Genomic DNA, 13391 nt, shown 5'->3' with positions numbered 1-13391 from the left:
TTTGTTGTTGTTTTCCATTAAGCCTAACTAGTACGTGAAAATAAAAATAAGAAACAAAAAGATATAATTGAAGAATCTAAAGGAAATAACTTCGAGCACTCACCAGCAACTAGAAAACTTAGTAGCCAGAGGATGTGAGTACCTTTTACCTTACCTCCCCGGCAACGGCGCCGGAAAAGAGCTTGATGTCTACGCACGCTTCTATTCTTGTAGACAGTGTTGGGCCTTCAAGTGCAGAGGTTTGTAGAACAGCAACAGGTTTCCCTTAAGTGGATCACCCAAGGTTTATCGAACTCAGGGAGGTAGCGTTCAAAGATATCTCTCTGAAGCAACCTACAATTACGATAGAAGAATTCTCTTGTGTCCCCAACACACCCAATACACTTGTAAGGTGCACTAGTTCGGCAAAGAGATAGTGAAATATAAGTAATATGGATGATTACAAGTAAACATGTAGCAGAACTGGTTGTAAATGGTGTTTCAATGCTTGGAAACAAAGTCTAGGGATCATACTTTCACTAGTGGACACTCTCAACAATGATGCCATAATTGAATACATAGATATTATCACTTCACTATGCCACTCTGAACCACTCTCCGATTTGATAATAAACACAAATTCACTGCGTAGGGCTGCATAAGCATTCCTTAAAGTTGACATTCCTAATCTATGGACACCCCACACTATCACCTTGAGCATACAAATATGGTACTAACTAGACACCACAATTCATAAGTATTTCTGTAAATTAAGCTTAAGAAACAAATACGGTGTGCACACTGCCACCTTCACACTGTTGGACAAGATGTCCCCAGAGATCACATAATAAAACCACTTGAGTAGCATAATAGTTGAAGAATAACATCTACCTATTCAACTAGATTACAAAGCTCATGATCACATAAAGATCATACATTGAGAGATAGATAGACCACATAGCTACCGATAAAGCCCTCAGCCCCAGGGGAGAACTACTCACTCCTCATCATGAGAGTGACCAACAGTGATGAAGATGGCAGTGGAGTCAATGGAGATGGCTCCGGGGGCAATTCCCCATCCTGGCAGGGTGCTGGAACAGAGACTTCTGTCCCCCGAAACTTGTCTTCGGCGGCGGGGGAGCTATAGAACTTTTCTGGGACGGAGGCTTGTGTGTTTAGGTTTTTCCCGAGATCGTGAATAAATAGGTGGAGGAGAGAGGTCGGTGGGGTGCTGGGGGCCGAGACCACCCTTAGGCGCGACAAGGGCCTGGGCCGCGCCTAGACCTGGTCTAGCTGCCTTGTGGCGCATGCTCGTCTCTCCTTTGGACTTCGTCTTTGTTACAGAAAAATAAGATCTTCGGCTTTTGTTTCGTCCAATTCCGAGAATATTTCCTCTACAACTTTTTCTGAAATACAAAACAGCAGAAAACAGGGAACTGGCACTGTGGCATCTTGTCAATAGGTTAGTGCCGAAAAATGTATTAAAGTGCAACGAAGTGTAAACAAAACATATATAAATTGGTGTAAAATAAGCATGGAGCATCAAAAATTACAGATACGTTTGCGACATATCAGCCACTCACAGAATATTCATGGAAGTTGGAGCCTACTGATACGTCTCCGACGTATCGATAATTTCTTATGTTCCATGCTACATTATTGATGATATCTACATGTTTTGTACACATTATATGTCATATTTATGCATTTTCTGGAACTAACCTATTGACGAGATGTCGAAGTGCCGTCTCGTTTCATCGCTGTTTTTGGTTTCAGAAATCCTAGTAAAGAAATATTCTCGGAATCGGACGAAATCAACGCCAAAGATCTTAGAATCCTCGGAAGCATCCAGAACACCCGAGAACCGCCAGAGGGGAGCCCTGGTGGGCCCACACCTGTGCCCGGCGCGGCCAGAGGGGGGGCCGCGCCGCCTGGGTGTGTGGGCCCCCCAGAAGCCCTCTGACGCCTCCCTTCCGCCTATTTAAAGCCTCCGTCGCGAAAACCCTGAGACGATTGACGAAACCCGCAAAAACCTTCCAGAGCCGCCGCCATCGCGAAGCCAAGATCTGGGGGACAGGAGTCTCTCCCCGCACGCCGCCGGACGGGGAAGTGCCCCCGGAAGGCTTCTCCATCGACACCACCACCATCTTCATCAACGCTGCTGTCTCCCATGAGGAGGGAGTAGTTCTCCATCGAGGCTCGGGGCTGTACCGGTAGCTATGTGGTTAATCTCTCTCTATGTACTTCAATACAATGATCTCATGAGCTGCCTTACATGATTGAGATCCATATGATGATGATTGTAATCTAGATGTTGCTATGCTAGTCAAGTGAATTTTACTTATGTGATCTCCGGAGACTCCTTGTCCCACGTGTGTAAAGGTGACAGTGTGTGCACCGTGTGGGTCTCTTAGGCTATATTTCACAGAATACTTATTCACTGTTATGAATGGCATAGTGAAGTGCTTATTTATATCTCTTTATGATTGCAATGTGTTTTGTATCACAATTTATCTATGTGCTACTCTAGCAATGTTATTAAAGTAGTTTTATTCCTCCTGCACGGTGTAATGGTGACAGTGTGTGCATCCGTGTTAGTACTTGGCGTAGGCTATGATTATGATCTCTTGTAGATTATGAAGTTAACTATTGCTATGATGGTATTGATGTGATCTATTCCTCCTACATAGTGTGAAGGTGACAGTGTGCATGCTATGTTAGTACTTGGTTTAGTCGTGTTGATCTCTCATGCACTCTAAGGTTATTTAAATATGAACATTGAATTGTGGAGCTTGTTAACTCCGGCATTGAGGGTTCGTGTAATCCTACGCAATGTGTTCATCATCCAACAAAAGAGTGTAGAGTATGCATTTATCTATTCTGTTATGTGATCAAAGTTGAGAGTGTCCACTAGTGAAAGTATGATCCCTAGGCCTTGTTCCTAAATACTGCTATCGCTGCTTGTTTACTATTTTACTGTGTTACTACTGCTGCATTACCGCTTGTTTATCGTCCTAGGCAAAGCACTTTTCTCGTGCCGTTGCTACTGCTTATTTACACCACCCGTATTTCACTATCTCTTCGCCGAACTAGTGCACCTATTAGGTGTGTTGGGGACACAAGAGACTTCTTGCTTTGTGGTTGCAAGTTGCATGAGAGGGATATCTTTGACCTCTTCCTCCCTGAGTTCGATAAACCTTGGGTGATCCACTTAAGGGAAAACTTGCTGCTGTTCTACAAACCTCTGCTCTTGGAGGCCCAACACTGTCTACAAGAATAGAAGCTCCCGTAGACATCAAGCACTTTTCTGGCGCCGTTGCCGGGGAGGAAAGGTAAAAGGCACTCATACTTCGGTTCCAGGTAACAGTACTTTTCTGGCGCCATTGTGTGTGTGCTCGAAGCTATTTCCTTTAGATCCTGCAATTGCATCTTTTTGTTTCTTGTTTACACTAGTTAGGCATAATGGACAACAATGAGCTTCTTATTCTATTTCCTGATTTAAAACATGGATGGTTTGATCCGAAAATTAAAAAACCCATGGAACATGTTAGCATGAATACTTTGAACACCATTGTTGCTAATGATATGGAAAATTCTAAGCTTGGGGAAGCTGGTTTTGATGAGCATGATCTTTTTAGTCCCCCGGGCATTGAGGAGAAAATTTACTTTGATGATACTTTGCCTCCTATTTATGATGATTATAATGATATTGGTCTTTTGGTTCCACCTGTTATGGAGGATAAATTTAATTATGATTATAATATGCCTCCTATATTTGATGATGAGAATAATGATGATAGCTACTTTGTTGAATTTGCTCCCACTATTACTAATAAAATTGATTATGCTTATGTGGAGAGTAATAATCTTATGCATGAAGCTCATGACAAGAATGTTTCATTTGATAGTTATATTGTTGAATTTGCTCATGATTCTACTGAAAGTTATTATGAGAGAGGAAAATATGGTTGTAGAAATTTTCATGTTACTAAAACACCTCTCTATGTGCTGAAATTTTTTAAGCTACACTTGTTTTATCTTTCTATGCTTGTTGCATTATGCTTCTTGAACTTGTTTATTTACAAGAATCCTTTTAATAGGAAGCATGTTAGACTTAAATGTGTTTTGAATTTGCCTCTTGATGCTCTCTTTTGCTTCAACTACTATTTCTTGCGAGTGCATCATTAAAACTGCTGAGCCCATCTTAATGGCTATAAAGAAAAGAACTTCTTGGGAGATAACCCATGTGTTATTTTGCTACAGTACTTTGTTTTATATTTGTGTCTTGGAAGTTGTTTACTACTGTAGAAACCTCTCCTTATCTTAGTTTTGTGATTTGTTGTGCCAAGTGAAGCCTCTAATCGAAGGTTGATACTAGATTTGGATTTCTGCGCAGAAACAGATTTCTATCTGTCACGAATCTGGTCTGTTTTCTCTGTAGGTAACTCAGAAAAATATGCCAATTTACGTGCGTGTTCCTCAGATATGTGCGCAACTTTAATTAGTTTTGAGTTTTCTGATTTGAGCAACGGAAGTATTTATTCAAAATTCGTCTTTACGGACTGTTCTGTTTTGACAGATTCTGCCTTTTATTTCGCATTGCTTCTTTCGCTGTGTTGGGTGGATTTCTTTGTTCCATTACCTTCCAGTAGCTTTGAACAATGTCCAGAAGTGTTAAGAATGATTGTGTCACCTCTGAACATGTGAGTTTTTGATTATGTACTAACCCCTCTAATGAAGTTTATGAGAAGTTTGGTGTGAAGGCAGTTTTCAAGGGTCAAGAGAGGAGGATGATATACTACGATCAAGAAGAGTGAAAATTCTAAGCTTGGAGATGCCCCGGTGGTTCACCCCTGCATATATCAAGAAGACTTAAGCGTCTAAGCTTGGGGATGCCCAAGGCATCCCCTTCTTCATCGACAAATTATCAGGTTCCTTCTCTTGAAACTATATTTTTATTCGGTCACATCTTATGTGCTTTACTTGGAGCGTCTGTATGTTTCTTGTTTTTGTTTTTGTTTGAATAAATGCTTGTGTGGGAGAGAGACACGCTCCGCTGGTTCATAGGAACACAGGTGTTCTTAGCCTTTAATTTTCATGGCGAAGGTTGAAACTGCTTCGTTAATTGTTATATGGTTGGAAACGGGAAATGCTACATGTGGTAATTGGTATAATGTCTTGAATAATTTGATACTTGGCAATTGTTGTGCTCATATAGATCATGTTTAAGCTCTTGCATCATGTACCTTGTACCCATTAGTGAAGAACTACATAGAGCTTGTTAAAATTTGGTTTGCATGATTAGTTTCTCTAGAGTCTAGATATTTTCTGGTTAAGGTGTTTGAACAACAAGGAGACGATGTAAAGTCTTATAATGTTTGCAATATGTTCATATGTGAGTCTTGCTGCACCGTTTCATACTTGAGTTTGCTTCAAACAACCTTGCTAGCCTAGCCTTGTATTGAGAGGAATTCTTCTCATGCATCCAAATCCTTGAGCCAATTACTATGCCATTTGTGTCCACCATACCTACCTACCACATGGTATTTCTCCGCCATTCCAAAGTAAATTACTTGAGTGCTACCTTTAAAATTTCTATTCTTTAACTTTGCAATATATAGCTCATGGGACAAAATAGCTTAAAAACTATCGTGGTGAAGAATATGTACTTATGTGTCTTATTTCTTAGTAAGTTGCTTGTTGTGCGGTAACCATGTTTTCTGGGGACGCCATCAACTCTTTTACCTTTGTTGAATATCATGTGAGTTGCTATGCATGTTCGTCTTGTCTGAAGTAAGGGCGGTTTTCACAATCAAATGGTTTGAGTATGCATACTGTTAGAGAAGAACATTGGGCCGCTAACTAAAGCCATGATTCATGGTGGAAGTTTCAGTGTGGACAGCTAATCCTCAATCTCTTATGAGAATAATAACTGTTGTTAAATGCTTATGCATTAAAGAGGAGTCCATTATCTGTTGTCTATGTTGTCCCGGTATGGATGTCTAAGTTGAGAATAATCAAAAGCGAGAAATCCAATGCGAGCTTTCTCCTTAGACCTTTGTACAGGCGGCATAGAGGTACCCCTTTGTGACACTTGGTTGAAACATATGCTATGCAATGATAATCCGTGTTAACCCAAGCTAATTAGGACAAGGTGCGAGCACTATTAGTATACTATGCATGAGACTTGCAACTTATAAGATGTCTTATACATAACTCATATGCTTTATTACTACCGTTGACAAAATTGTTTCTTGTTTTCAAAATAAAAAGGTCTAGCACAAATATAGTAATCAATGCTTCCCTCTGTGAAGGGCCTATCTTCTACTTTATTGTTGAGTCAGTTTACCTATTCTTTCTATCTTAGAAGCAAACACTTGTATCAACTGTGTGCATTGATTCTTACATGTTTACTTATTGCACTTGTTATATTGCTTTGTGTTGACAACTATCCATGAGATATACATGTTACAAGTTGAAAGCAACCGCTGAAACTTTATCTTCCTTTGTGTTGCTTCAATACTTTCTACTTTGAATTTATTGCTTTATGAGTTAACTCTTATGCAAGACTTATTGATGCTTGTCTTGAAGTACTATTCATGAAAAGTCTTTGCTTTATGATTCAATTGTTTACTCATGTCATTACCATTATTTTGATCGCTGCATTCATTACATATGCTTACAATAGTATGATCAAGGTTATGATGGCATGTCACTTCAGAAATTATCTTTGTTTATCGTTTACCTGCTCGGGACGAGCAGGAACTAAGCTTGGGGATGCTGATACGTCTCCGACGTATCGATAATTTCTTATGTTCCATGCTACATTATTGATGATATCTACATGTTTTGTACACATTATATGTCATATTTATGCATTTTCTGGAACTAACCTATTGACGAGATGCCGAAGTGCCAGTTCCTGTTTTCTGCTGTTTTTGGTTTCAGAAATCCTAGTAAAGAAATACTCTCGGAATCGGACGAAATCAACGCCAAAGATCTTAGAATCCTCGGAAGCATCCAGAACACCCGAGAACCGCCAGAGGGGATCCCTGGTGGGCCCACACCTGTGCCCGGCGCGGCCAGAGGGGGGGCCGCGCTGCCTGGGTGTGTGGGCCCCCCAGAAGCCCTCTGACGCCTCCCTTCCGCCTATTTAAAGCCTCCGTCGCGAAAACCCTGAGACGATTGACGAAACCCGCAAAAACCTTCCAGAGCCGCCGCCATCGCGAAGCCAAGATCTGGGGGACAGGAGTCTCTGTTCCAGCACGCTGCCGGGACGGGGAAGTGCCCCCGGAAGGCTTCTCCATCGACACCACCACCATCTTCATCAACGCTGTTGTCTCCCATGAGGAGGGAGTAGTTCTCCATCGAGGCTCGGGGCTGTACCGGTAGCTATGTGGTTAATCTCTCTCTATGTACTTCAATACAATGATCTCATGAGCTGCCTTACATGATTGAGATCCATATGATGATGATTGTAATCTAGATGTTGCTATGCTAGTCAAGTGAATTTTACTTATGTGATCTCCGGAGACTCCTTGTCCCACGTGTGTAAAGGTGACAGTTTGTGCACCGTGTGGGTCTCTTAGGCTATATTTCACAGAATACTTATTCACTGTTATGAATGGCATAGTGAAGTGCTTATTTATATCTCTTTATGATTGCAATGTGTTTTGTATCACAATTTATCTATGTGCTACTCTAGCAATGTTATTAAAGTAGTTTTATTCCTCCTGCACGGTGTAATGGTGACTATGTGTGCATCCGTGTTAGTACTTGGCGTAGGCTATGATTATGATCTCTTGTAGATTATGAAGTTAACTATTGCTATGATGGTATTGATGTGATCTATTCCTCCTACATAGTGTGAAGGTGACAGTGTGCATGCTATGTTAGTACTTGGTTTAGTCGTGTTGATCTTTCATGCACTCTAAGGTTATTTAAATATGAACATTGAATTGTGGAGCTTGTTAACTCCGGCATTGAGGGTTCGTGTAATCCTACGCAATGTGTTCATCATCCAACAAAAGAGTGTAGAGTATGCATTTATCTATTCTGTTATGTGATCAAAGTTGAGAGTGTCCACTAGTGAAAGTATGATCCCTAGGCCTTGTTCCTAAATACTGCTATCGCTGCTTGTTTACTGTTTTACTGCGTTACTACTGATGCGTTACTACTGCTTGTTTATCGTCCCGGGCAAAGCACTTTTCTGGTGCCGTTGCTACTGCTTATTTACACCACCTGTATTTCACTATCTCTTCGCCGAACTAGTGCACCTATTAGGTGTGTTGGGGACACAAGAGACTTCTTGCTTTGTGGTTGCAGGGTTGCATGAGAGGGATATCTTTGACCTCTTCCTCCCTGAGTTCGATAAACCTTGGGTGATCCACTTAAGGGGAAACTTGCTGCTGTTCTACAAACCTCTGCTCTTGGAGGCCCAACACTGTCTACAGGAAAAGGAGGGGGCGTAGACATCACCTACCTATGGCAGATTTTCAAAGGAAACTGAAACCTGAGATGAAGGAAGTAGTAAGAAAGGAAATCATCCACCTTCTTGATGCAAGTATTATTTATCATGTCAAAGAAAGTGATTGGGTAAGTCATGTTCATTGTGTCCATAAAAAGGAGGATTTATTGTTGTACCAAATAAACACAATGAAATGGTCCCTACTAGAACTATTGTGGGATACAAAATGTGCATTGATTTCAAAAAATTAAATAAAGAGACAAGAAAGGATCATTACACATTACCCTTTATAGATCAAACCTTCGAAAGACTTGCTAAACATTCTTATTTATGTAATCTAGATGGATACTCTGGTTTCTCTCAGATACATGTCCATCCGGAAGATCAGTTGAAAACAACTTTCACTTTTCCTTTTGGATTATATGCTTATCGTAGAATGCCTTTTGGTTTATGCAATGCACTAGCGACCTTTCGGAGATGCGTGACCGATATATTTGCTGATTATATTGAGCACATAATGGAAGTATTTATGGATGACTTTTCTGTCTATGGAACTTCATAACCATTGTTTGCGAAATTTGCATAACGTTTTGCAGAGATGCGAAGATACTAATCTAGTCTTGAACTTATAAAAATGCCACTTCATGGTTCAAGAAAGGATAGTACTTGGTCACAAGATCTCGGGAAGAGGCACAGAGCTTAACAAATCAAAAGTGGAAGATTACCACCTCCACGAGATATTAAAGGTATAAGAAGTTTCCTTGGTCACGCTGGATTTTATAGAAGGTTTATTAGAAACTTTTCAAGACAACAATATCTTTAACCAATTTGTTACAAAAGGATGTTTGATTTAAGTTTGATGAAAATTATCTTAGTGCTTTCAACATGCAGAAACAAGCTCTCCTTAAAGCTGCAATGAAAAAAAAAACCACCCGATTGGTAAACAATTTGAGTTACTTTGTGAGGAAAACAGTGAATCTGTCAGAGTTGCTTTGTGTCAGCGTGATGGCGATGAATTGAATATCATTCATCATGCTATTTGTACTCTCAATAACTCACAAATAAATTACCCTTTGATCGAAAAAGAATTCTTCACATTCGTATTTGCCTGTGAGAAATTTAGATCTTATATTACTGACTCGAAAGTTAGAGTCTATACTAACCGCAAAGGCTTGAAAGAAATTCTAGAAAGGACATACTTAAGTCTGGAATGATTCGTTGGATTTTGCTTTTGCAAGAACTTGATTTATAAATCATACAAAGAAGTGAAAAACAACTTGAAGATCGAGAGTCTTCGGGTGAAGAAATATCACAGCATAATATAGCCACAGTTTTCGTACCTCCAGGTACTCTCTGTTCTTATTAGTATGTCTCCCCTATTCTTTGTTCTTTGTGATGGTGCTAGCAAACATTTGTTACCCACCATATACGAAGGAAAAGGGAGAACACTATGAGAGTCCAAAAGGTAAATGATCCTTACCGAGACCGACTTGTAATTAAGTTTGAGGTATTTATACTTTTCTCAGTTCAAAGTTTATAGTTTTTCATCTTTCTGAATGTATTTTTTAGCCCTTTACAAACTTCTGAGTTAAAGGACAGGTTTACGACCCCGGTACGGGCACGCGGTACGACCGCACACGCTCGTACAAGCGGTCGCTATCGTGTCTGATGTTTTCTTGTTGATTTGAGCACCGGCCTCGTCCTGGAGTACGGGCAGGCGGTACGACCGCACTGGCCCGTATGGGAGGTTGCCATTTTCTCTGACTCTTCTGTTTGTTCTCTTTTGTTTTTTTAAATCAAAAAAATCACCGCCTTTTATAAGTCGGTAACTTTGTTACGGCCAGATGGTACGCAAACCCGCATGTACCGTTTTCTCAGAAGGTTTAAACCAACGTTGGCTGAGCAAATTTTTGGAAAAGTGTCCGTATGGGCGGACGGTACAGGCCGCGCCCGTACCAATGGTCGCCGCGTACCCCATAATTTCCTCTTTAACTCTTTTATCTTTCCTTATTAGTTGGAATTCTTTTTCTGTGCGACTATAACTTTAATCCCACCAGTTTTTCATCCTTCTAAACCCTCATAACCTCTGGACTAGTCCTCTCTTCTAAAATCAACAGATCTCATCCAAGCTTATCACCACGCCGAGCTGACGTGATCATGTCTCACCCATGGGACATCAACTCCTCAGCCTATGGGAGGAAAGGTGCCTCGGAGGCCTGGAAGAAGGACTTTGGAAAAGAGAAGGAAGGGGAGCGTTGGAGGAGCGAGGGCGATCCTAAAGATAGTTTTAAGCTAAGGGATAAGATTATAAGAGGTCATAACTTTTTTAACCTGTTTATAGGTAAAGATGACGATCATGATGAGTTAGATATGGATATTGAAGAAGATGATGTGTCACCCCTTATCTGTGTACTTGCAGTCATCAAGCTATTTTCTGGCGCCGTTGCTAGGGAGCTCAATGCTTTTGGTCTTTGTTCTTAGTTGCTAGTTTATTAATTGTTTTTACTAAAGTTGTTTAATAGTTGCAGGAAGCACCATGGCTGCTCTTGGGCTTATGAATAAGCTCAGTACAGCTAAATACCTCGGGACGTTCAACCGAGAATTTGTTAAAGAATTCCTGAACGGAAGTGACGTGGAGTATGTAATTCACCCACATTTAATTGCTATTATGAAAGAGAAAAGCTTTGTAGGGGATGACCCCGATGAGGATCCTTATAGTATTTTACATTTATTTACTGAGTTCTGTTGGAGAATTAAATTGAGAAACTATTCTGATGATGAATTGAAGCTAAAATTGTTTAGTCAATCTCTAACCAACACTGCGTTATCTTGGTATAGAACTTGTCATGCAGAGAAGATTGATACTTGGGAGAATCTCATGAAGGAATTTATATTTCGATTCTACCCTAAGGTTAAGTCAGCCAAAGTGAGAAGATGCATAACTAATTTCGAGAATCGCCGCGACGAAAGTTTAATGATAGCCTACTTGAGATACAAAGGTATGATTGAGAGTTGTCCCCATCATGATTTTATGGAGGACTTGATCAAGATAATAAAAGAGAGTTAAATTTATTATTCGGCGGATCCTTTATGGAATTCACCCCTGAGCAAGCTTAGATACGCCTAGATAAAGTCCATAGGAATAGAGTATCTTGGGGTTTTGACCTTGGGAGTGAGGGTGGCGGGGAGATCGAGCGAGAGAGAGAAACCTCGAATGCTTCTGACCATATCCCTAGTCGATTCGAGGAAGAGTGGCGGTGGTAGGGGACATGCCGCGAGGGCCCATCACTTTTTCCCTGACCGTGGGTGGATCTTTACTTAAAGGATTTAACTGGGGCGTCGTGAACGGCCCTTGACCACCTACAAAGCTAAGGGTCTGCTAAACTACCATGGTTGAGTAGACGCGGCCCCTAGCTAAGCGAAAAAAGGAGATCCGTGGGTAGCACAATTAGCACAAATCCCATTGCTCGTGTGCAGTTTCAAACTCACATGCATCAGTATGCTCAGAAAAACATGTGGGGAATATTCGTCGATCTTGGTCAAGTTCCCCGTTCCTGGCTCCCAAGCCATATGTCAACGCGGGCGAGCATGAGGGCAGCGACCGAGGTGTCTCCGGCCGTGGCGCCGCCAGGACAGGCTGCAACAAAGGAGAAGACGACGGAGACTCGATTTTATGTGCTTGGATAACTTGGGTGTTGGCACTTGGCAGAGGATGACTCCGTCGCCCGTCGATTTGATCGTCAAACCAGACGGCAATGTGGGCAAGCGATGGCAAGCACCACGATGCCGCCGAGACATGCTACGTGGAGGACGATAAAGAAAGGCCTAATCATCCAAGAGGGGACAGAAAGGGAGGTGGGGAGTGGCATCGCAGGGAAGAAAAGGAGCAGTTTGACTTGGTGGTGGCAGGCTCTGTAAATATTTCGAAACACATCGAGGGTAAAATTGGAAAATATATGACGGACGAGGAGAAGCCTTCTAATAAAGGGGGCTGTCATAAAAAAAAGGAAACTCATCGCTAGGGTTGTCTCATCGATTCCTCTAAACAGAGCATCTCCTTTGCTAGATCGATCTACGATTCCAGGGTGTAGGATGGGCGGCGGCGGCGGCCGATTCGACATCACGGCGGGCTCCGAACCCTCGGCTGTTCTGGCCGCCGTCCGTAGGAGCATCTTCCAAGTCTGCAAGGAACAGCTCTCCGCGGAGGTGAAGCGTCTCCGGGCCGTCGTTGCCTCCGGCTTCGCCTCCGCCTCCGAGGCCGTCGAGGCGGTCCGCGCGGCCTCCCTCGTCGTGGGCGAGGCAGCCGCGGTCGTAGCCGAGGCCAACGCCGTCCTTGGCCTGCGGGATCTCGCGGACGACAACGTCGTGGGATGGTCAAACCACAACCACCTCGAGCTCCACATCAAGCAGTCCCGGATGCTGGTGGACGCCATGGAGCGCGCCCCGCCGGAGAGCAGGATGACGATCGTCCATGGGCTGGTGGTGGAGATGTCCCATATCAGCGTGTTCGCCTCCATCTGGTGCCACACGCCGCCGCCGCCGCCCTATCACGCTCGGCGGAACTCGATGTCGGCGGCTGTCGTTGACGAACTAGCCTCGGGGATTGAGGCCGTGCAAGTGTCAGCACAAGAATAAGATACGTTTTTCCAGTAAAATGTAGTATCTTTTAGAATTCCGACTTGTTTTATTAGACCTGCCATGGTCAATTATGTGAGTACCTTTGTGAACAATTGAGCAGCTGGTGCTCTAGTATGCTGCTCTCTATGAATTGTGCACTTGCCATTTTATATGTTTTTTTCTTTTGCAATTTGACCTTTAATCCTCATTTTGCATCTTGGCTTTGATGGCACAGATATGATCCATGACTAATGTTGCACTATCATATCACAGACAATGGTCGAAATAAAAGAGACCTATACCAGCGTCACCCAAATGGTGATCAATT

The 13391-nt window shown here is 42.2% G+C and overlaps 1 protein-coding gene across 1 annotated transcript in view; it reads left to right on the top strand.

Moving 5' to 3' along the window:
- The window catches only part of LOC139837851 (uncharacterized), a 111471-nt gene extending 100544 nt beyond the window's left edge, over positions 1 to 10927 (top strand). The window contains exon 4 of the mRNA XM_071827151.1: positions 10788 to 10927. Within this exon, the coding sequence (XP_071683252.1) occupies positions 10788 to 10927 (140 nt within the window). The remainder of the gene's footprint in view (positions 1 to 10787) is intronic.
- Positions 10928 to 13391: the final 2464 nt, after the last annotated feature.

Source organism: Lolium perenne, chromosome 3, assembly GCF_019359855.2.
Source record: "Lolium perenne isolate Kyuss_39 chromosome 3, Kyuss_2.0, whole genome shotgun sequence".
Lineage (NCBI taxonomy): Eukaryota > Viridiplantae > Streptophyta > Magnoliopsida > Poales > Poaceae > Lolium > Lolium perenne.
This window is presented reverse-complemented; position numbering and strand designations above follow the sequence as displayed.